General features: G+C 41.3%; 1 protein-coding gene across 1 annotated transcript in view; it reads right to left on the bottom strand.

Annotated features, from left to right (window-relative positions):
* Aoah (acyloxyacyl hydrolase) overlaps positions 1-24,737 on the bottom strand; it is a 141,300-nt gene extending 116,563 nt beyond the window's left edge. Inside the window, exons 1-2 of the mRNA XM_090332629.1 lie at positions 24,611-24,737; positions 559-654 (exon numbers count right to left, since the gene is read on the bottom strand). Coding sequence (XP_090188755.1) covers positions 559-654; positions 24,611-24,737 — 223 coding nt within the window. The remainder of the gene's footprint in view (positions 1-558; positions 655-24,610) is intronic.
* Positions 24,738-25,290: the final 553 nt, after the last annotated feature.

Below are 25,290 nucleotides of genomic sequence, written 5' to 3'. Positions count from 1 at the left end.
AATTAGAGTTAATATTTTCTGTCTGCTGACACTGAAACAAAAACATAAAGCTTGTTTGAGCCATCGATTAGCTCTTTATTTTGCAAGATGGACAAGAGACTTGATTGAGACCCAACTGAAATCAAAAGGATGACCCAGATTACTTTCCCTTTTGCAATCTGGAGATGAATTGTCTTTTTAGCCTACAGCAATGTTTGTGTTGGTAGGCTGGGAATTTATATACAAGGTAACAGCCAATTATTGAAAAGTATTCATTATTTTGACTGTGAAGTACTTAAGACAATGATCATCAAGTGGGTAAATCGTTAGTAATGTGACACATAAAATGACATTTGGCCATTAAACATTTTCTTTCCTCAATATCAATTCTCTACTCTGATGAAGAATGGAAGTGAGGAGAAAGTGCCTTTAGTGGTATTTTTTACTTTAATTTATCTTCTCCTCATAGGAATAGCATCCATAAAAATAACACCACTGTCTCCATGAGTATGTGCTGGGTGTTAGCTCACTCATGATGATTCATAGGTCGGAAGATGGCAGATGAACAGCAGGACTTACCTGGAAGGTAGCCACACAGTCTCTCCATCGAAGCCTGGACAGTGGAGTTGTGAACTTGTGCCAGCTGTTCAATCACAGATACCACCAAGACACACCCTGTGCGGAGTGGAAGAGGAGAGCTCGTCAGCTGGGCCACACAGAGCAAGGGCAGGAGGCCCAAGGAATGGCAAGGAAAGGGTGTGTATCCCCTGGACGTCAGACTTTTCAGAGCAGAGAATTTTTCTTTGCTGTCTGCCTTTGAAGGTCTGCTCTGCACAGAAATGCAGTACGGAGTGGCAGAGAAATAACAGATGTGGTGTAGGACAGAAAGTCTGGGGTTAGACAGACTCACTGGTGACTCACTCCTGTTATTCTAGATACTCAGGAGGTTGAGATCTGAGATTATACCTTTTTTATTTTTTTGGTCAGTTGTGGGGCTTGAACTCTGGGCCTAGGCACTGTCCTCAGACCTCAGCCTCCTTCGTAGTTAGGATTACAGGCGTGAGCCATTGGCACCTAGCTGAGATTGTACTTTGAAGCCAGCCTAGATGGGAATGGGTGCAAAGTCTGTGAAGCTCTTTTTTTTTTTTTTTTTTTTTTTTTTACCAGTCCTGGTGACTGAACTCAGGGCCTGAGCACTGTCCTTGGGTCTTCCCTCAAAGCTAATGCTCTACCGCTCGAACCACAGCACCACTGCCAACTTTTTTCTATGTATGTGGTACCAGGGAATTGAACCCGTTCTTCGTGCATGCTAGGCAAGCACTCTACCACTAGGCCAAACTCCAGGCCCATCTGTGAGATTCTTATCTCCAATTAACCACTGAAAAAACTGGAAGTGGAACTCTGGCTGAAGTGGTAGAGTTCTTATCTTGAGCACAAAAGCTCAGGGACAGTGTTCAGCCTTCAGCCTAAGCCCTAGGGGGGGGGGAGAGAGAGAGAGAGAGAGAGAGAGAGAGAGAGAGAGAGAGAGAGAGAGAGAGAGAGAGAGAGAGAGAGAGAGAGAGAGAGGGAGGGAGGGAGGGAGGGAGGGAGGGAGGGAGGGAGGGAGGGAGGGAGGGGGGAGGGAGGGAGGGAGGGAGGGAGGGGGAGAGAGGGAGGGAGGGGGAGAGAGGGAGGGAGGAAGGAGGAGGAGGAGGAGGGGGAGGAGGAGGAGGGAGGGAAGGAAAGAGGGAGAGAGGGAGAGAGGGAATGAGGGAGAAAGAGAGGTGGGGGAGACGGAGGAAGAGGTAGAGAGAGACAGAGACAGAGACCGCGACATCAATAGCGACAGACACAGAGAAGAAATGAGATTGTCAAACCAGGCAAAATTGACCTTATATTCGTGAGGTGTGCAATATGAAGGAGGTAAACTGCTCCTGCTTAATTTCCATTTCTCTTCAGATGATTTTTTTTTAAAAAATTGTATTATTGTTATTATTTTATCTTTAGGCAGTTATGTGAAGGGCTTTCAGCACAAACATGACTATTAGTTAGCATCCCTTTTCCCTTCCCTCTTTCTCCCCTTCCTCCCTCTCCCTCTTCTCCCCCCCCCCAAGCTCCCATCCCCACTATCAGTCGATGGATTTATTAGGATCAGAGTCACTTTCCATTCTTTACAAGTTTGTCTGATGAGTAGGACTGAGTCCTGAAGGTGACCTTGGACTCACCATCCAGGCTCTCAGAACTGGTTTTCTCCTTACAAAGTAATAAAATGTTTCCCATGGGGCTACTGAGATAATTAAAAGAGATGATAGAGCAGCTAAGTTTGCCTTTGCAATCACACATTGCCAACTATTTTATTATCTCATACTACAAAACACACAGCTTGAAGCATGTACTGACGGGAGAAGTGTCCAGGAGAAAATTTGGGTTAAATTAGGAATATCCTTTCCCTTGCTTCTCTCTGTGGTGTATGCAGTGCTCAGAAAAGCTAAGCTGACATTCTAGGAGTTCCCATCACCTGCTTTGATCTACTGGATTGCTAGGGAGGTCCTAGCGTCCTTTCACCCCAAAGAAGAGATTTTTTCTACAAGTTCTGTGGCTGGTCAAAGATCAGGTGTGTGAGAAGAAATAGATTTCTTCTGTTTCTGTGAGAGAGGTGGGTGCTTGGATTTTGAAGTAGGTAAAAGCAGAGGCTCCAACATGAAATGACTAGAAACACGAGCCTGCTGCTATGGCAATCACAGACACCTTAACAACAGAAACCCATTCTAACGCCACACCTGGTTTGCTGCTGTCTTCCACAATTGCAAGCTGTACCCTTAAAGATGAAGAATCTGAGTGATTTGGGGGACATGGCAGAATAAGAGCATTTATGTGGTGTCCTGACTAGCAACACAAGGTAAAGACAGACTCCATGCGGCTGTTGGAGCACAAAGCAGTGGTGGTGGAGTTTAGTCTGCTGGACTTTCCTGCACTTTCATTGTTTGACACAATGGATCTTTGGACAGGTACATAATGACTATGATAACCTCGGATGGTGCAAATCGATTGTTTTGTTTTCACTACCCCATCCACAAACCCTGGTTTCTAATATCTGTTGCCAGCCTCCCGTCTTGGGGAACATTGCCTTTGAATAACTCAATTCTTAGTCAAGCATCACTAGTCTTGGGAAACCTTAGCTTCCCATTCCAATCAGAACCTCCGTATCCTCTCCGATTTCCTGATTCTGTGAATGGTCATACCCCTCTGTATGTGTGTGGGGGTCATTCCAGGATCCCACATAGACCCCCAAATTTGCAGCTGCTCAAGTCCCTTGAATAGAACAGCATGGTGTTCTGAACGATATGCCCCAAATCCCCATACTTTAAATCATCTCAAGATTATAATATTTAGTATGATGGTCACTTATAACATTTAATCAAACTGTAGTACTTATGGAATGGTGACAAAAAGAAATTCTTTGCATGTTTACTGAAGACATTTTTTTTTCTCCAAAACATCTTAGATCTGAGATTGGGAGAATCTGTAGTTGTGGAGCCTGAGGGGAAGGAGGGACGACTACACTCCTTGCCGGTGACTGGCACTGAACGCTGCACTGACTTCTCAAGCCTCACCATCCTATGAAGCAAAGCCAGCATGTTTTCCCCTCAGCCCAGGCCTACCAGCATGCGTGGAACTAGAATACGCTTACTAAATGGATGGTAAAATACTACCAGGTAATACTCACTCACAAGAAAAATCTATGTAGGGATATGCATGTAGCTAGAGAAACTAGAGGTGCTGCCTTTCTCTGTCTTGGGGGCCAAAACCGCATAGAGATTGCTCCAATATTAGCAGAATTTTCCAATATTGACTTTAACAAAAGAAGCTTGTGTTCAACCAATGGTTATAAGAATCTTGGGCTGGGCGAGAACACATGCTAAACTCTGAGAGCCCCTAGATAAACAGAACGTCACAGGGGTTTGCAGTTTACTTCCCAAAGTCATCCTTGATGGTGATTAGCAATCAACTGTTAGGTGGAATGTGGCTTTGCCAAGACTGGACAGAGCAGGTGAGAGGAAAGACACTTCCAAGAGAAGAGCAAGAATTGGTGGTGAGAATGACATGTTTCTCCATATTTTTCACAATTTCATTATAGCAGCAATTCCCTGCTCCCCTTTCCTGGTACCTAAAATAATTTCTTTCAATTAACAGCAAAACCAGATGAGATGTGAGACTCATCTAGCCATAGCTAGTTGAGTGAAGCAGGAATACCAGACACACAGGAATGCTGTCTGTGATTCATTAAGGAAGGCCCATTCTAGAGACCCTTTCCTGAAGATTCTAGTATCTTCTTTCCCTAAAGATTCAATTCTAGCCTGTAATTGTTTTTGTTTTTGTTGTTGTTGTTGTTGTTGTTTTTGTCGGTCGGAACTTCTGGCCTGGGTGTTGTCCCTGAGCTCTTCAGCTGAAGGCTAGTGTCTACCACTTGAGCCACAGCACCACTTCCTGTTTTCTGGTGGTCAATTGAAGATAAGAGTTTCATGGACTTTTGTGACTGGGCTGGCTTTGAACTGCAATTCTCAGATCTTAGCCTTTTGAGTAGGTAGGATTACAGCACTGGCGCCTGGCCTCATTATTCTTGTTTTAACTCCTAGAGAGGTGAGTGTAAGAACTGGACTACTTGCTTTTCTTTTTAGTTCTACTCAGAGAATTCCCATTAAAAACTGAGCACTGTTGACTGTGGAAAATCCACGAAGCAGAGAAAACCTAGAAAGAAAGAAAGAAAGAAAAGAAGGAAGGAAAAGAGGGAAGGGAGGAGGGAGGGAGAGAGGGAGGGAGGAAGACTAAGGAAGAGAGAGTAAGAAAGACACAAAAGAGGAAAGAGGAAGGAAGGAAGGAAGGAAGGAAGGAAGGAAGGAAGGAAGGAAGGAAGGAAGGAAGGAAGGAAGGAAAACCAGAACAAGACCATACAGGTGAGAGAAGAGGAAATGGGGAGAGTATAGAGGAGGGGAAGAGGAGACAAAGAGAAAAAAAATCAGCTGCTACATGAACCTTTGCCTAGGAAGAATTTGATGGGTTCCAAAGAAACCTGTCAAAAACTCAGATTGGGAGGGGGTTGGGGGATGGAAAAGGGGACAAAAACATGAGAAGGGGGATCAATGTGTGAGAGGTAATGCACCTACTACCTGACAAATGTAGCTGTTACCCTCTATATATTATCCCTACAATTAAAATAAAACCTCAGATAATGGGAGTTAAAATAGTGCATGCCCAGGTTGAGCTCAGCTTTGATTTGGGGCCCATCCCTCCCCATCTCCACTTGGCTCAACTCTCCTTCCAGCTGGATTGTTAATTTAGGGTCTGCTGCCAAGTGCGTCTTTGTTTTGTAGCAAAAATGGAGGAACTGACTTTTCTACAGTTTCTAATAAAAGGTTTCACTGCCTTGACAAGCTAACAAATGTTTTGCCTGGGAGAGCCTCATGGACTGAGTAATTCCTCCCATTGCATATTACTCTCTGGTTGCTAATAAAAGGCCTGGATGTGCCACAATGAGTTTGTCCCAGCTGCTGTTCATTTAGGAGGAGCGATGAGAGAAGAGCTGTGTGCTCTGCTCTAGGGTCAGCATTTGAACTCTCATATAGGGATATATTCCTCCACACCTGTCACCAGAAGATAATGAAGATAATGGAAAACACACACAATACAAATTGGGTCAGATAGCATAGGATTGAACATACCCACCTACCCCCAGGGTTTACTCCTGGCCACATACTTCAGGTAGATCGCCCACTGTGTCATGGAATCCTTTTGAAAGGAAACCAAGCTCTTAGGCTAAACTATGATCATCCCATCAGTGCTGGCTGGAAATACAAGCTGTATCCTAGAGCACTCTACTGGACTCTCCACTGGCCTGAGGCTATGTGTGTGTCACTCCATGTGTGTCATTGCAAAGCCTTAGAGACCCCTGTCAGAGCCAACGTTGGCATGGCTACAGTTCCTTCTGGACCTTGTGTGGGGGCACAAACAGCTCCCTGCATGGCTAGACTGCGTGCTACTTTTCAGAGTGGCTCTTCCTATCCAGACTCCCTGACAGCTCACACAGGTCGGGATTCAAGATCTCCTTTCAGAAGCCAGCAGGGGGCTCAGCCTAATACATTGTCTAGCCAAACTTATGAGCAAGAGGGCTGGCCTCAGACAAAGTATTTCATGAAAATCAAAGGAAATAAGAAAGATATGTATCTGATGACCTAAATTTTTCTGTTTGAGGTCTTGTTTCTATGAGTTAAGTGTTGCCAGGTAGACAGCCCATTGAGTATCCCAGGCATGGGTCTGAACACACCTTCTCCTTTCTCTTCTGCCTGCAGCTTCTGCTCAGATTCTACGTGATGAGGTGAGGCAAGACAGGCAAAGAAAAACAGAAGAGAAAGAGAAGTCTACCTGAAATGCTAAGAGTAGAATACAATTTGGGAACCACAGAGACTGGGGCTCAAATCAGGCTTCTATTACTTAACGAGCTGCTGTTTTTGGTGTGTCTGGAGATAGTTTATCTCCTTGAACCCATTTTGACACCCTCTGAATGAAATAGCAATGTCTAGTTCTGCAGTGTTTTAAGAATGTCTATGAGAGTGTCAGGAGCCACTTACTCATGCTTGTAATTCTTGCTACTCAGGAGGTTGAGGTCTGAGGGAGAGAGGTTTAAAGTCAGCCTGTGATGATTTATCAACTTCAACAAATCATCCCCAAAGCCATAAGTTGGAGGGGTGGATCAAAAGACCAAAATGCCAGTGTTGAGATTTTAAAAAGCTGAAGGACAAGATCTAGGCCTTGATTTCAAGCTCCATTTTACACACACACACACACACACACACACACACACACACACACACACACGGATGAGGAAGACTTCTAAGAAAGCACCTTTTTCCCTTTGTTGAGATTGAGTAATTACATACTTAATCATTTTACATTGACACTTATATAGGTCATCATTTTCATTTACAAAGCTTATGATTAACAAAAAATACACAGACCTCAAGTTTAACTCTTCAAACATTACTGATAAAATTATTTCCTCCTGATCAGATGATAAGTACATTTCTTTCCTGCTACTTTGTTCTAGCTGTTCTCTCTTTCTCTCCCATTCCTTCCCTCCCCTCACGGCCTTTGAGTTGCTTAGTTCACTTTCATTGATGTCTAATGCAACTGGTGGGTCTAGTTACTCTACCTTTTTCACCCACGTTCTGCTGATTCTGTGCCCTTACCCACCCCCCACTTCCTTCAGCTGTGCAGCATGTATGAGGTAGAGAACACAAAGTCATCTAAAAATGATAGGTTTTGTCCTATTGTAAACCTCTGCTAGGAGGGTGTAAAATGGGTTCAAGGAGATACATATGTACATATGAAGGGATGCTTGGGTATTATAATTTGATATTTTTCTCCTGAGACTAAAGAAACACTGTTAAGGAAGACCAGTGTCTATTTTCTCACCCTTCAAATATGATCTTATGACTTGATTTAGCCAGTTGAATATGATGTGTCTGCTCAGGACCCAGCCCTCCAGAGGCCGTACCACCACTAATAGCATTTGCCCTCTTCCATGTCCTGGTTGTGGGCCTGAACTAGGAACTATGGCATCCGGACCAGCAGCCTGACACCTACCAGACACACAGACAAGGCTGTCCTAGACCATGTGTTCATACAGTTTCTTTCCTATTCGTTTCAGCTGTTCCCTCTATGTGTACCAGCTGAGTTCAGCTACAGGTATGGGCCTAAGTGGAGGTTAGCTGGGGAGTCACCAGGCACCTGGCTGTGCCCAGCTGGAGTCTTAAGCTAATAAATAATTGCTGTGGAAGCAGGAGTGGTTGTAACGCGACATTGCATGGCAGTGACAGGACACAAAACCTTCACGTGATTTCCTGAGACAGGATGGCACACCTGCTGAGGGTCCTGGGTAGAGAGACATTCTCCAGGAACACTGTCTAAAGCCAAAGCTCAGAAACGCATCTTTGAAAAACCTGTGGTGATTACAACCTGATTTTCTTTGTCTAGGGCTGAATTTTCTCTTTCTGCAGATAGCTGGGATTTTCACTGCACTGGAGTAGATTGGCTTCTGAGGTCCAATGTTACCACCGCATGTGGTTGTGTTTTTAATGAGAAAATGGACATTGAGCTCCAAACCACCAACTTTGCCAAGACCATTGGCAATAAGTCAAATACTGTGTTCAACAATTACTGGTAGAAAGATGGACAGAGGGCACTGGAGGGCAAGCAGAAGGCAAGCAAAGGAAGAAGAAGAAATTAGCAGGTTGTGTTAAGAGACACAGGACGGCATGGCTAACTTTGAAATATATTAAAAATTAAGGTAGGCTGAGCTCTGATGGTCTCATGCCAAATCTAAGGATTGCAGTTTGAAAACAGCCTGGACAGGAAAGTCTATAAGATTCTTATCTCCAATTGAGCACCAAAAAAACCCCCAAACCAAACCAAAACAACAACAACAACAAAAAATCTACAAATAAAGCTGTGGCTCAAGTGGTAGAGCACTATCTTTGAGCATAAAAGCTCAGAGACGGTGCCCAGACCTTGAGTTTAAGCCGTAAGATCAGCACACATGCACTCATATGCGCACACACACACAAATTAATTATAGAGACAGGAGAGTTATCAGAAGCTATTTACTCAACAAATACATTGTTTTGAGGTATTCTCAGACAATTGAGAATACAGAAAGAAGTCACAAAATAAAAACAAAAAACAGGGAAGACAGGAACCCAGATGAACCAGCCCAGCCATTTGTACCGTGACTTGTGACCTATGACCTGTTCACACTTCTTGCCTGGGGTGACCCATAAGTGTGTTGTTCTCTGCATTCTCTAAGATATATGTAAAGCCTACCAGAGAATACTAAAATTATTAATGGATTATCAATTTAATTACCTGTGAAGTGCATAGTTAGGTGGCAGATTGTAAATACAACACTGGAAAAATTCAATATTGTATGCATATCTAAAGGAATCTGAAAACTGTGGTAGTTTATACTTCATTCTCATTCACTTAACAATGTAACCAAAGTCTTCTTTTAATCTTACATTGATTATTCCAATGCTATTTCTATGAAAAGCTGATTTCCTTAAATTCTTCCACCATATTATTTTATCCCAATGTAAAATATATCTTTATACTTAAAAGTATTTTCTTGATCACACTGCTATAGTAGAAACATGTCAAAGCTTAAAATTTAATTATTATTGTTGCTGTTTTTTCTATCATGGGGCTTGAACTTGGGACTTGGGGGAAATCCCTGGGATTTTTTTTTTTTTTTTGCCAGTCCTGGGCTTGAGCTCAGGGCCTGAGCACTGTCCGTGGACTTTCTCAAGGCTAGAGCTCTACCACTTGAGCCTCAGCACCACTTCCGGCTTTTTTTTTTCTATGTATGTGGTACCGAGGAATCGAACGTGGGTCTTCATGCATGCTAGGCAAGCACTTTAACCACTAGGCCAAACTCCCAGCCCTATCCCTGGGATTTTTTTCCCAAGGCTAGCACTATACCACTTTGAGTCATGGACCCACTTCAGGTTTTTTGATTGTTAATTGGAGATAAAAAGTCTCATGGATGTTTCTGACTGGGCTGGCTTTGAACTGCAATCCTCAGACCTCACCTCCTGAATAGCTAGGATTACAGGCATGAGCCACCAGTTCCCAGCTTTAAAATTTAAAACTTTTTTTTACAACTATCACAGTATTAAAATTTCTTCTGGATAGTAGAACTAGCATACAGGGAAACAACATATATTATTAGCTTAATTGGCAATTGTTAAACAGTAAAATGTAAACTTCATTAAAACTATATCTCATATTGTATCTGATATTGGAATTACTCACTGATGCTGAGATAGGATTCAGCTTTGCTTTGTTCCTATTTTCCATTTTTAAGTACATAAGTGCTCAGACATGCTTACTTAAACAAGTAGATAAGCTCAGAAGTGTTTCCAACATAACAGTGCCCCTTAGTTCTTCAAACTCCTTTGAGAAAATGCCCAGAATCATTTATCTATCATTGAAACCTATTTTACATAACCTGAAAATTCCCTTGAGTCTACACCATGTTTGTTGAAAGCAAATAAATAAAATTCGGGTGAGTTGCCAAAATACACATCACCAATGGAGGCTTCCATTTTCTCCATTTTTGATTGATGGATATTTCCCTGAATTTATGAATGTTCATTTTTTTTTACCAGTCCTGTGGCTTGACCTCAGGGCCTGAGCACTGTCCTTGGGCCTTCTCAAGGCTAGAGCTCTACCACTTGAGCCACAGCACCACTTCTGGCTTTTTCTATGTATGTGAGGTGCTGAGGAATCGAACCGGCTCTTCATGCATGCTAGGCAAGCACTCTTACCACTAGGCAAAACTCCCAGCCCCTGAATGTTCATTTTTAAATTATACCTATTATCATTTCACTTAGATATTGTTAAATATACAAGAAGAATTTAAGGAAGTCGAATATTGTTATTTCCATTTAATTTGCCTGTAACCGATTTTAATAGAATGCTTATTTTTTTGTGGTGCTGGGGATGGAGACCTGGCCTCCCATGTGCTAGGCAGTCTCTAACACTGAGCAACACCCGCAGACCAGAAAACGATTCTTTAAGTACATACATCATGCCTATGTTTATCAGTTCTTTCAAGGCATAAAAAATGTTCCACATAAATCTTATCTTATTGAAATGAACCATATTTTTTTCAGTAAACGTATGAACTTATTTTCCAATTCACTTCAGTATTTTCACCCTGAGAGAGTGAAAGACAGACAAACCGACGAGATACAATTTTACACTATGCCTAAATTCAGTTTTTATCCACAAGCCTACCTGCTAACTTAAAGTTTTTCCCAGCAAGCAAATGCTACTGACAATGTTCTTATGAATTTTTATTGAAAAAAATGTATTGACTTTTAGATTGTCTACTTGGTGTTTCAACTTTAGAAATAAAACAGAAGCTAACGCCAGTAAATTAAAATTGAGGCAATTCTGAAGGGACGTATACCAGACCATCAATAATGATTATGTGGGTTTTACAATTACAGTTGATTTTACTCTTAAAAATCCCTTTATATCTAAACTGTCTATGAAATCATGGAATGCCTATAATGAGAAACATAAAATTCTATTTTATCAATTGATTTCCTAACTAGTAAGTGCTTTACCCTTATTAATTTTGTCTTCTACCTTAGTTTTAGAGAAACATAAAATTGTATTTCCTAGAAATAACTTTTTTTGTTTCAAGGCGTTCTGCTAGATACTTTTATACATCACATCTCATTTAACCTTCAGTATGCATTCATGAGATTAAAAGTTCCTATTTTACAGAAAATATGAGGCCTAGGGCAGGGAATGGTAGTCTACTCTGGAGGCAGCGGTAGTAAGATCATGAAGAAACTAAGTAAGACTTCATTAAAACTACCATATAATATTTTTTCATTTTATTTTTATTAACGAGGTAATGTATAGAGGGATTACAGTTACATTAACCAGATAATGGATGCATTACTTCTCACACATTTGTACACCTTCTCTTGTTTTTGTCCCCATTTCCTTTCCTCCACCCCCTCCAAATCATCTTGTTTCCTCTCTTCCCTTTCCTATTTCAAATAAACAAATAAATGTATATACAATATACCAGGTAACAAAGTCAGATACAGTAACAACATGAGATTAACCAAAGGGCAACAAAGGAGAAGAGAAATAACATAGTACATTAAGAACAGCAATCACTCAAGATAAAGCTCTTGTTTCCATGTCCTAGACACCCTTTCATTTACTCTCATCCTATATGACCTTATGTATCTAGGTTTTGAGCTATTGTGATCTTCTACTAGGAGAGTCCTAGGTGTGTACTAATTATTACAAATGAGGGAAACCATTGAGCCTATCTTCCTTTGGGTCTGGCTTACTTCACTTAATAGGATTTTTTCCAAGTCTTTCCATTTCCTTACAAATGGGGCGATGTCATTCTTTCTGATGGCAGCATAGAATTCCATTGTCCCATACAATAATTATGAGGTAGGGTTTTTGCTGTGTATCCCAGGCTGATCTGAACTTACAATCCTCCTGCTTTAACTTTCTGAGTGCCAGGAGTATAGGCACTGTGCCTGGTCAAAACTTTCTCCCTGTGAGTTGAGTATACCATCATGAAAGTGTGGAAAATCCCACAATGTATGTATGCGACTCATATATTGACAAAGACTTATATCTAGACCATAAAAAGGAAATTTTAATTCAATGCTTAAATGACAAACATCCTAATTTGAAACAGACAGAGGAGCTGAATGTTGAACTGCTATTCCTCCAAAGAAGATATAAACATATAAGTGGCTTTAGGCCCATGAGGAGAAGCTCAACATCCTTGTCATTTGGGAAGCTCGAGCCCTAAGATCTCATTCTACACCCACTAGCCTAGCTCTAAGCAAGTAGCCGTGAGCCAGTGGAAAACTTAACAGCCCTCAGACACTGCTGATAGAGATGGGCAATGGTGTGGCTGCTTTGGCAAATAGATTTCCAGTGCCTCAAAATGTCGAACACAGAGTTATAACATGTCCTTGAAGTCCAGTAATAGGTATACACCCAATAGAAATGAAAAATATGTTGAACATGTGTTCAGAGGAGAATTAATCACAGAAGGCAGGAAGCGGAGGGTTGAGAATGCATACCCCTTAGGACTGAGAGCAGACAAAGAGCCTGGCAGGGAAATAAGGGTACAGCCCTCCTATAGAGTTTCTGTATCCCTCACCTTGGGATGCAACCTAGCCCCAAGTCATCACAGCACCATGGCCCTGAGCAGTCACTCAAGCAGGCATCATGTCATTTCCCATTGCTCCATAGCACGTGAGTAGCAGATTAGCTGGACCCCAGAGGGGTGCACCAGAACTGGGCACCCAGGTGGTAAACATTCCCTTGGGAGGCCATGCAAGCTGCATGGAGCCTCTGATTGGGTCTGCAGGCTGCTATGGCCCACAGGCTGTCCAATGATCTAGAGAATCACATAACTCTCTCCTGACCATACATTATTATTCACTTCTGCACTTTTTTTTCAATAAATCTTTGTCATTTTACTTCTCCCTTGAGGTCCATGGACTCATTCTTAGAGATCATAGACACAAAGGAACCCATCCAAGTGCTGCTGATTTTTTATATCAAGATGAAATATCATTTGACCATGAAAAGAAAGGAAGTTGATAAGTGGCTGTAACATGTATAAGCCTTTAAAATGTCATGTTAAATCAAATAAGACTGCTGTAAAAGGCCACATATTACATGATTCTGTCTATTGGAAATGCCAATAAAAACTGATACTAGAAAATGATTGCCAAGAGACAATCTTGCCAAGGGCTATCTACAAATTCAATGCAATACCCATCAATATCCCTGTGCCATTTTTTAAGAAAATAGAGGAAGCAATCCAAAAATTCATATGGAAAAATAAAAGACCTCGTTTAGCAAAAACAATCAGCAGAAAGAATAGCGCTGGAGGAATTTCAAAACCAAACTTTAGACTCTATTACAGAGCTATAGTAATCAAAGCAGCTTGGTACTAGCACAAGAACCGGCCTGATGACCAATGGAATAGAACTGAAGACCCAAAAATCAACCCATAGACCTATGGCTACCTAATCTTTGATAAGTGAGCCAAAAAAATAGGATGGAAGAAAGACAGCCTCTTCAACAAATGGTGCTGGCAGAATTAGTTAAGCACCTGTAGAAAACTAAAGTTGGATCATTTTATGTCACCCTGCACCAGGATTAATTCCAAATGGATCAAAGACCTTGAGGTAAAAGCAGATACACTGAAAACTTTACCAGAAGGAATAGGAGATACACTAGGTCTCCTTGGCACAGGTTGAAACTTTCTTAATAAAGAGCCAGAAACAAAACAAATTAAAGTTTGGACAAATGGGACTGCATTAAACTGCAGAGCTTCTGTATGGCAAAGTACATAGCTAGCAAGTTAAATAGAAAGCCCACAGAGTGGGAGAAGATTTTCACTAGCCACACAACAGACAAGGGTCTCATATCTAAAATATATCTACAGCTCAAAAATTGAATCTCTCCAAACAAATCTTCAAAGAAACAACCATCCCATTAAAAGATGGGCTAATGACTTAAAAAGAGTTCTCTCCGAAGAAGAAATAAGAATGGCCTATAGACACATGAAGAAATGTTTGACGTTTCTGGCCATAGAAGAAATACAAATTAAAACAACTTTGAGAATCCATCTTATTCCAGTTAGAATGGCCATTATCAAGAAGTCTAATAAATGGTGGGGGTGTGGACAGAAGGGATCATTACTATACTGTTGGTGGGAGCGTAAAATTGTTCAACCACTATGGAAATCACTATGGCGCTTCCTCAAAAGACTAAACCTAGATCTCTCCTATGACCCAGCAATTCCACTACTTAGCATTTACCCAAAAGTCCAGAAACAAGGACATATTAAACCCACTAGCACAACAATGTTCATTGCAGCATTATTTACCATAACAAAGATATGGAACCAACTCAGATGCCCCTCAGTAGATGAGTGGATCAAGATGTGGTATTTATACACAATGGAATTCTATGCTACCATCAGAAAGAAAGGCATTGCTCCCTTTGTAAGGAAATGGAAAGACTTGGAAAAAATCATATTAAGTGAAATAAGCCAGATCCAAAGGAACATAGGCTCAATGGTTTGCCTCACTTGTACTAATTAGTACACATCTAGAACTCTCCTACAAAAGGATTACAATAGCTCAAAACCTAGATACATAAGGTCATATAGGGATGAGAGTAAATGAAAGGAACTCTAGTTTATGGAAACAAGAGCTTTATCTAGTGTGATCGTTGTTCTTAATGTACTATGTTATTTCTCTTCTCTCTTTTTTTTGCCCTTATGGCTAATATCATATTGTTACTGTATTTGACTTTGTTACCTGGCATATTGTATATACGTTTATTTGTTTATTTGAAATAGGAAAGGGAAGGGGGGAAACAAGATGACTGGGAGGGGATGGGGGGACAGAAATGGGGATAAAACATGAGAAGGTGTACCAGTGTGTAAGAAGTAATCCACCTACTACCTGGTGAAGGTAACTGTAACCCTTCTATACATTGTCCCGACAATAAAAAAAAAAAAAGTTGGACAAGAGAAAGAGAGGGGAACTGATGGCTAATGAGCAATGGTTTTCTTTTGGATGTGATAAAACATTGTGCAATGATGATGATTAATGCATTATCCATGACTATATTTTAGAAAATAAACATCTAACTTTAAAAGGATGAAGAATTGTGGTGTGCGAATTACATCTAAATAAGGCAGTTATTAAAAAATACACGAGAAAGAAATATATCAGCCTGATTTCATCACTTTCTAAACAACACAATCACAATGAACTAAATTGAAGCTGGCTGTAGCCTTGAGTGAGCTTTGTATTTTTCTGACTCAGTTTCTTTACACCAGACAAATGAGGACAATAATATCTTTTCTACAAGGTCACTGGCACGATTAATGAGATAATTCAATAAATGTTTTGCAAGATTGTTCTTCACACAGCAAGTGCTCAATAAATACTAACACTTATAATTACTAGTTTGCAAATGTAATGTTTATAGTTGTAAAACACCTGAGTATAATAATTACTTTCTCCAGGCATCACTCTGATTACTCCAGATTCAACTCAGTGGAAAATCCTTCCCACCCGCCCCCCTTCGACAGAGTTTTGAGGAGCTAAAAATCATGCCTGCAGAGCACTAGCAAAGTGAGCCCTAAGAGTAAGAAACAAAAATGATGACTAGGGCCTGGACTCATGGTAAATGCCTATAATTCCAGTTATGCGGGAGATATAGGTAGGAACATTTCCAGATGATCCCAGGAAAACTCCCAAGAACCAATCTGTAAAATAACCAAAGCAAAAAGGGCTGGCTCAAGGGGTGAAGCCCTGAGTTCAAACTCCAATAATAACAAAATCTATCTATCTATCTATCTATCTATCTATCTATCTATCTATCTATCTATCTCTATGATTCCCAGATAATATGATTACTTCTTCATGAAACTGGATAGAATCTAATTAAGCCAATTAGACTCAATAGAAAAACCAGAACAAGCAACTGCTACTGTTTGCTGGGAAGGTGATTATACTTGATTTGTTATTTCTTTTCTTTTATTTATTTGCTTATTAGTCAAGGAAAAGACAAGTCTTTGTACAAGGATGGTACCACAAAATAGATGGCGAATAATGATGCTGGCTCTTTCCTACTTCACTGGGTTGACAGACATCCCACTGTGGATCTAACTTGCTTCTGCTAAGGAGGTTTCTTTGTGGGGCCCACAGGAAGGAAGTGCTGGAGAGAACAGATGTCTCCTTCTTTCACTGGAGCAATTTGCCCTTTGACTTTTATGGCTCTCTGTCACCATTCATCATTCATTTTCAACTCTCCAGTTCTTGCTTTGCTCTAATGTCATGGTGAATTTCTGGAAAATCGGGTGACTACTATTCATCATTGCGTCCCCAGTGCTCAGACTGGTACTGTGATGACTATCCAGTGACCATGGGAAGTGCTCTTGTGTAGCAATGCTGAGGGGAGGGCACCTTTCCACTGGGGAGCTTCAGGACATGCGCATAACCTTGATCAGCAAGCTGATCAACTTATCAAGGGGAGGAAGATCAGAAGCTCATCTCATTGTCCCAACCTGTGGGTGAGCGGACTTCACACTTCCAAAGACACTTCCTGCATGCAGGCAGTAAGTAAAATCAGCCTGTTATCCATCCTGGAGCCCCTCCCTATAGCTTCAGGCTTATCTGAGGGGTTCTGGAAGCACCTACTCCACTCACTAAGGCCCACAAGGGGACACCCTGCATGCAATGATAGCATCTCTTCCCTCCCACCCCCAAGTCAGTTCTCATCAGGGGTGGTTCATTTGGGGAAATTTAAGCCTAGACTCATTTGGGAGCAACCCGAGGGTTTGTTTGTTTGTTTGTTTGTTTATGTTTTTTGTATCCAGGCTGTGTGGAATCAGCTGGACCTTAATCTGCACAGGCCTCTCCTCCCCTTCTGCTTCCTTGGCTCTCTTTCTGGTCTTATGCTATCTGATTCTATCTCCTCCACCTTGAAGCCCATGACACCACCTTGAGTTGGTTGAGCTCCTGGTTTGGCACGTGGTTGGTGCTCAGTAATGAGAGATTCACAAGAGCAGATTTCCGCCACATCCACTTTTCTTAAATTACCCAGGCTGAACTGGCAAGAAATTCTCAGTAGTGGTGAAATGGGTTGGCAGAAGTAATGACTGGCCTGCTCCTAGACTCAAGCCTAGAGACCAGCCATTTCCAGCTACTGGAATTCTCTGACTGGATCACCTGAGCTGCCTTGTGAGAAATTCCAGCCCCTGGGGCTAAGGGGAGGGGTCTTGATGGAAATTTCCAGAGGAATCAACCTTCTAGTCATCCCCCATACTTTAGTTGCCAAATACGTGAGGGAAACTGTGCTGGGTTGTCCAAGTTCCACGGAGCCACCCCTGTCACTTCTGCCATGCTCTGAACAAATGCCAGGCCCACAAAATCATCATATGACACAATGGTTGCAGCCCTTTCCTAGGTATCAGCAGATCAACAGAGCAGCATCACTCTTGGTGCCCCCAAGGCCTCTTCCTCACTCTCTGTGGTCTCACTGGAAATGGAACAGGAAAGAGATTAAGAAATGGCATCTATTTTACACAGTGCCAGCCTGGTTCTCTCAGGTCCACACTAAGCCCAGAGATTTCTTCAGCAGGCAGCCTAGAAGTAGGGCTCACTTCATGTAGGCTGTTTTCCAATTTGACAGGCTTTAGGGATTTGCTTGGAGAAGATGGGATAGAAATAAATAATGACTGATTGTACAGGGAAATGCCAACCAAAAAGAGCCCAGGTCCAGATGGTTTCACTGCGGAATTCTATAAGACTTTTTTTTTTTTGCCAGTCCTGGGCTTGAGCTCAGGGCCTGAGCACTGTCCTTGGACTTTCTCAAGGCTAGAGCTCTACCACTTGAGCCTCAGCACCACTTCTGGCTTTTTTCTATGTATGTAGTACTGAGGAATCGAACCCGGGTCTTCATGCATGCTAGACAAACACTTTAACCACTAGGCCAAACTCCCGGCCCTCTATAAGACTTTTAAACATGAAGTAATACCTATACTCTTGAAACTCGTCCGAGAAATAGAAGCAGAAGGAGACATACCAAACTCATTTTATGAAGCTAATATTACTCATCCCCAAACCAGGGAAAGACCCAACAAAAAAAGAGATTTACCGACCTATCTCTCTAATAAACACAAATGCAAAACTCCTCAATAAAATACTTGCCAACAGAATCCAGAAACAAATTAAAAAATTATACACTATGATCAAGTAGGCTTTATCACAAAGATGCAAGGCAAATCAATTAATGTAATACATCATATCAATAGAGCTAAGGATAAGAATCATATGATAATTTCTCTGGAATCAGAGAAGGCATTTGACAAAATACAACATCCATTCATATTGAAAACACTAGAAAAAATAGGAATAAGAGGTGCATTCCTTGAAATAATTAAAGCCATATATGACAAACCTACAGCCAGTATTATACTAAATGGAGAAAGATTGGAACCATTTACCTTAAAATCAGGAACTAGACAGGGATGCCCACTCTCTCCACTTCTCTTCAATGTAGTGCTGGAACCCTTAGCCAGAGCAAGAAGGCAAGAGAAGGACATCAAAGGGATCCACATAGGGAAAGAAGAAATTAAACTATCCCTATTCGCAGATGACATGATCCTCTACTTGAGTGACCCAACAAACTCCACTCCCAAACTTCTAGAATTAATAAACTACTTTAGCAAAGTGGCAGGATACAAAATTAACCTTCTGAAGTCAGTAGCCTTCTTGTATGTCAACAATACACAAAAAGAAGGCCAAATCAAGAAAATGATCCCATTCGCAATATCCCCCAAAAGAATAAAATACTTAGGAATATACTTAACCAAAGATATAAAGAAATTATTTAATGAAAAATATGAAAACCTAATGAAAGAAATTAAAGAGGATACCAGGAAATGGAAAGACATGCCATGCTCATGGGTAGGGAGAACCAACATAGTGAAAATGGCCATATTGCCAAAATTGAAATACAAATTCAATGAAAAATCCCAAAGACATTCTTTACTGAAATAGAAGGTATAATCCAAAGATTTATATGGAACAAGAAAAGACCTAGAATAGCCAAAGCAATTCTAGGCAAAAAGAGCAACACTGGTGGTATTACAATACCAGACTTCAAACTCTACTATAGAGCCATAATAACAAAAATAGCATGGTATTGGCACAAAAATAGATCAGAAGATCAATGGAACAGAATAAAAGATCCAGAAATAAAACCATCTATCTATATCCAACTTGTATTTGACAAAGGAGCCAAATATATGCAGTGGAACAAACACAGCCTATTCAATTTATTGGTGCTGGCAAAACTGGGCAGCCCCATGCAGAAAACTGAAAATTGACCCTAGCCTTTTGCCATGCACAAGCATTAACTCAAAGTGGATCAAAGACCTCAATATCAGACTGGAGACCTTGAAACTGCTGCAAGATAGAGTTGGAAAGACACTGGAACTCATAGGCACTGACAAAAACTTCCTAAACAGAGCCCCAGGATCACAACAGATTGGAGAGAGACTCAACAAATGGGATTACCTAAAAATAAAAAGGTTCTGCACAGATAAAAGCATAGCCACAAAAGCAGAGAGACAGCCAACCAACTGGGAAAAGATATTTACCAACAATGCATCAGACAAATTCTTAATATCCGGTATGTACAGGGAACTCCAGAAACTAATCCCCCCCAAGCCCAACAAACCAATCACTAAATGGGCAAGGGAACTAAAGAGAGACTTATCAGAAGAAGAGGTTAAAATGTCAGAAAAGCATATGAGAAAATGCTCATTATCCATGGTCATAAAGGAAATGCAAATAGGGGCCGGGAGTTTGGCCTAGTGGTAGAGTGCTTGCCTAGCATGCATGAAGACCCAGGTTTGATTCCTCGGTACCATACATAGAAAAAAAAAAAGAAAAAAAAAAGCTGAAAGTGGTGCTGAGGCTCAAATGTTAGAGCTCTAACCTTGAGAAAGTCCAAGTACAGTGCTCAGGCCCTCAGCTCAAGCCCAGGACTGGCAAAAAAAAAAGGAAATGCAAATAAAAACAACCCTAAGATACCACCTTACCCCAACAAGAATGGCCAAGATTTTGAACTCAGACAATGACAGTTGCTGGTGGGGTGTGGAGAAAAAGGAACCCTACTACACTGCTGGTGGGATTGTAAACTAGTTCAGCCACTCTGGAAAGCAGTGTGGAGGTTTTTTTAAAATATTTTTTATTGTAATTAATAAAAGGGTTACATGATATTTGCCAGATAGAAGGTGCATTAATTCACATACATTAATACTCTTTCACATATCTTGGTACCCATTACCCTCCCCCCCACCCCCCACCCGTCTTGGTTTTCCCCCCTTCCCTATCAAATTTCAAATAACCAAATACAAATATATCCAATATATCAGATAACAAAATGAGATGCTGTAACAATATGAGATACCCAAGGGACAGCAAAGGAGATGAGAGACAACATAGTACATTAAGGACAACAATCATTCGTTATATGGCTTTTGTTTCAATATCCTGGAGGTCCTTTCAATTAGCTTCATACTATATGGCCTTATGTATCAAGATTTTGCTCTATTGCAGATCTCTGCTAGTAGAGCCCAAGGTTTCTACTGATTATGACAAATGAGGGAAACCATTGAAAGAACTGAAAATTGACCTTCCCTACGATCCCGCCATAGCACTTCTGGGTATCTACCCTGAACATCATAACCCAAGATATGATAAGGACACCTGCTCAGCTATGTTCATCTCTGCACTATTCACAATAGCCAGACGATGGAAACAATCCAGGTGCCCTACTGCAGATGAATGGATACAGAAAATGTGGTATATATAAACAATGGAATTCTACATAGCCAACAGACAAGATAAATTAATGGCATTTGCAGGGAAGTGGATGGATCTAGAGTGAATCATGTTGAGTGAGACAAGTCAAGACCTAAGGAACAAAAGGCACATGGTATCCTTAATGTGTGGCTATTGGATCCAAACAGTACAAGAGCAATGACTCAATATTTGTGTACCCAATGCTATGGACATGGTATTGGAAATATAAACACAACTACATAGACATAAAAATCTGTGACTCTATAGACATAATGTTTTTTTACATAGATTAATATGTATCCATGACATACAAACACTCAGCCTAATTTTAATTATGTTCTAAAATCAAAGTGCCAGTGATTGTATATAGAGATTCCTTTCTTGAATACTTGTTTGTTATATACGTCATTTGAAATATGATGTAAAAATCAATGTTGATAAATTCTTTAAATAAAAAAAACATAATAAAAAATACTGATTGTGGATAATATTTCAGGCCTGGTTCCCAACAGCCTCAAACTTGTACAATTGAATTGCTAGAGTCCTACTGGCTCCAGGTCTTTAGTTTCTAATTTGAAGAAAACGTTGGGGCAGTCGAGGTGTGGCTCAGTGGTAGAGCACCAGCCCTGAGGGAAAAAAAACCAAGTGCCAGTGCAAGGCACTGATTTCAAGCCGCAGGATCAGCACCAGAAATGAATGAATGAATTTTTCAAACTTTGGAACTAGGGACCGGGAGTTTTGCCTAGTGGTAGAGTGCTTGCCTAGCCTGGACAAAGACCCGGGTTCGATTCCTTGGTACCATATCTATCTATCTATCTATCTATCTATCTATCTATCTATCTATCTATCTATCTATCTATCTATATGCCGGAAGTGGTGCTGTGGCTCTAGTAGTAGAGCTCTAGCCTTGAGAAAGTCCAAGGACAGCGCTCAGACCCTGAGCTCAAGCCCAGGACTGGCAAAACCAAAACCAAAACCAAAACAAAACAAAACAAAAAACCAAAAACTTCAGAACTAGAGATATTATGTGACACATACAATGACCAGAGATTATACTTTTGGCAAAGTGAGATTAATTCAGAATTGTGTGTGTGTGTGTGTGTATGTTTATGTGTATTTTGCTGGTCCTTGGCTTGAACTCAGAGCCGAGGCACTGTCCCTGCACATAGCTCCTCTTCTGACTTTTGGTACTTAATTGAAGATAAGACTCATGGATTGTACTACCCAGATGGGATTTGAATCATGAACTTCAGATCTCAGCCTCCTGAGTTGCTAGGATTACAGATGTGCTCCAACAGCCATTAGCTCCAACATTTTTGGTGGGGTCATGGGGCTTGAACTTGGCCTGGGCATTGTCCTGAGCTCTTCAGCTCAAGGCTACAGACCTACCCTAGAGGCAAGCCCCACTTCCCATTTTCTAAAGGTTAATTGGAGATAAGAATCTTAGGTCCTTTTTGTGCCTGGGTTGGCTTTGAACCTTGATCCTCAGATCTCAGCCTCCTAAATAGCTAGTCTTACAGGCATGAGCTACCATGCCCTGCCTGGCTCCAACATTTTTTTCTATTTTTTTTTTTTTTGCAAGTCCTGGACCTTGACCTCAGGGCCTGAGCACTGTTCTTGGGCTTTCTGAAGGCCAGAACTCTACCACTTGAGCCACACAGCACCATTTCCAGTTTTTTTTTTTTTTAATGTATGTGGTACCAAGGAATCGAGCTCAGGTCTTCGTGCATGCTAGGCAATCACTCTACCACTAGGCCAAACTCCCGGCCCCTAACATTTTTGTTGTTGTGGTGGTGGTTTGTTTTTGTTTTTGCCAGTCCTGGGGCTTGAACTCAGGACATAGGCACTATCCTTGAGCTTTTTCAAGACTAGCACTCTACCATTTGAGCCACAGCACCACTTTTGGCTTTTTCTGTGTATGTGGTATGGAGGAATTGAACCCAGAACTTCGTGTATGCTAGGCAAGCACTCTACCACTAGGCCATGCTCTGGCCCCTCAGACATTTTTAATACTGTTTCTAAAAACAATTCAGGATATGGCCACTATTTTGAATGTCTCTGAGAAGTCTCACGCCAGAATTCTATTTTTTCTTTATCTTTTCTGGTAATACAATGTTTGAACTGAAGGGTCTGCTTGCTAGTCAGGTACTGTACCACATGAATCACCCCTCTAACCCTTTTTGTCCTAGTTATTTTTGAGATAACCCACTGTTGGCCTGAGCCAGCCTGAATCATGATTCTTTGATTTTTGCTTCCCACCAAAGCTGGTATGACAGGTATAAACCTTCACACGCACCTTTTTCCTTTGAGATGGTATCTCACTTTGTTTTTTTAAGTTTTCCATTATTATTATTTTTGGGTTTTTTTTTTTGGCCCAGGATGACCTGAAACTCTAATCTTCCTAATCTCAGCCTCACAAGTATCCAGTAAGACAGATGTGAGCCATAATGCCCGGCTCAGGATTTTACTTTGAGTTCTGCGTATTGAACAATTGCTGCTTTCTTCTGCACGTCTCTGAATTGTAGTCCCTGACAACTACTTCTATTGAAATTCCAGAGATAGTATGAAGACCATTGTCTCATCCTATTTCATCTTCCTTTTACAAAAGAAACAAGAACAAAACCTATATAAAACAAGTTAGAAGTAAAACATTTCAGTCAAAAGTCAGTTGAGAAACTATTTCTGTCAGTGTTTGAAGTTTCCAGCTGCCAACACCAGCATAGATTTCCTGGGAGAATGAAGGAAACCGGGATATCTGAGTCCTTACTGTGTGCATACATACCACTCATGTACACACACAGGGGTTATTCTCACTCAGAGAGCCATGGAAAGGGTTAAGAAATAGCCAGTGTGGATGGATGAGTGTTGGGGACCGACTGTGGGATCAATGACCTTGGACCTGACCTTGGACCTACACAACGGTATACACAAGGAAGTAACTCTTATCATGATGACTTTAAGCAATGTCAATCAGTACTTATCATGATGACTTTAAGCAATGTCAATCCTTTCTCAATTATCCTATATGTGATTTGTTTACTATTTTGTATGAATGTAGCCTCTGGCAGTTCCCTAGTTTTAAGAAGAGTATTTAAGGTCGGAACTTAAAATAAACGACACAGTCTTAGGCAGCAGTCTGGAGCTCACAGACTTCTTGGACCGCTGACTTGGGCTGTAGTCCTCCCGAACTCCATCTGTTTGTCTCTCTTCTATTTTTTCCTAGTCCTTGCCCCTATTTCAGGAATCCTAATCCGCGAACCCTGGTTTGCTGCCGGCTGGCCCCGGCAGATGAGGAGGGAAAAGGTGGACAGCAACATTTCATGTCTATGCTCAGGACTGCAGAAGTAAGAATTTCAGGCTGTTATAGCTTCTGCTCCAAAGGGAAAAGAATTCTAGTCACAGGCAAAAAGTAGCGACTCTTATGACTAATTCAATTGAGCAATGTAGATAGCACTTCTATAAGCATATGGTATCAATACTCACTCTTCGACTCAATCTTTTCCATGTTGGTGAAGCTATTGAGATGTTGGTGAAATCTTAACCTATTTACAACATTAAATAAGTGATTTATTATGCAAGCAAAATACTTCCGCTCCGTGTTACTTCCACACACATAATACAAAGTATTTACATACCTACACAGACGTGGCCATTAGAATAGCTGGCTCTTGCTGAGTGGTCAGAAGCTGGAGCGGCTGCAGGATAAGAGATCAGAAGGAACAACAGAGAAACTGCAGGGAGGGCTCTCCTGGGGGCTTTCATCCTGGGGCAGGCACCAGTGACCCACTCACTCTAGAGGTGCTCAAGGACACCAAAGTCAGTTCCCAGGCTCAGTCTTCTCTCTCCTCTTCTTCCTCTTCACACCCTCAGCACTCACTTCCACATGCACATTTGGAAATAAGTGTGGAACACACCACACGAGTCGCACAGCTGGCTATTTGAGTCTATGTGAGAACCCCACAGGCCTAGTCTGGGAAGAGCTGCAGGGAGGCCTCGCTGTGCAGTTCTGAGCTAAGGAACTGCTGGGAAAAGGAAAAGCCAGTTGAAATGACAACAGAACTTCCGGTAGTTGTTGTGAGTCAAGTCAGTGAGTAGAAACCACAAGCGAGGCTCTTCCCCTTTACTTCTCTCAAAACGAGCTGGACAAGAACTAAAACTGAAGGCAGGAGAGAAAAAAAGAAATGTCCACCATTAGCCCATCGCCCTTGAACAGCTTGTTCAGCAGTTTCTATGCAGTGTAGAAATTATGGTTACTATGCAGAATTCGAAGGTTAAATTATCTTCAAAACATATTTAGCTTTGTTTTAAACTGTCT

This window comes from Megascapheus bottae, chromosome 5 (genome assembly GCF_031878675.1).
Source record: "Megascapheus bottae isolate mThoBot1 chromosome 5, mThoBot2.hap1, whole genome shotgun sequence".
Classification (NCBI taxonomy): Eukaryota; Metazoa; Chordata; class Mammalia; order Rodentia; family Geomyidae; genus Megascapheus; species Megascapheus bottae.
This window is presented reverse-complemented; position numbering and strand designations above follow the sequence as displayed.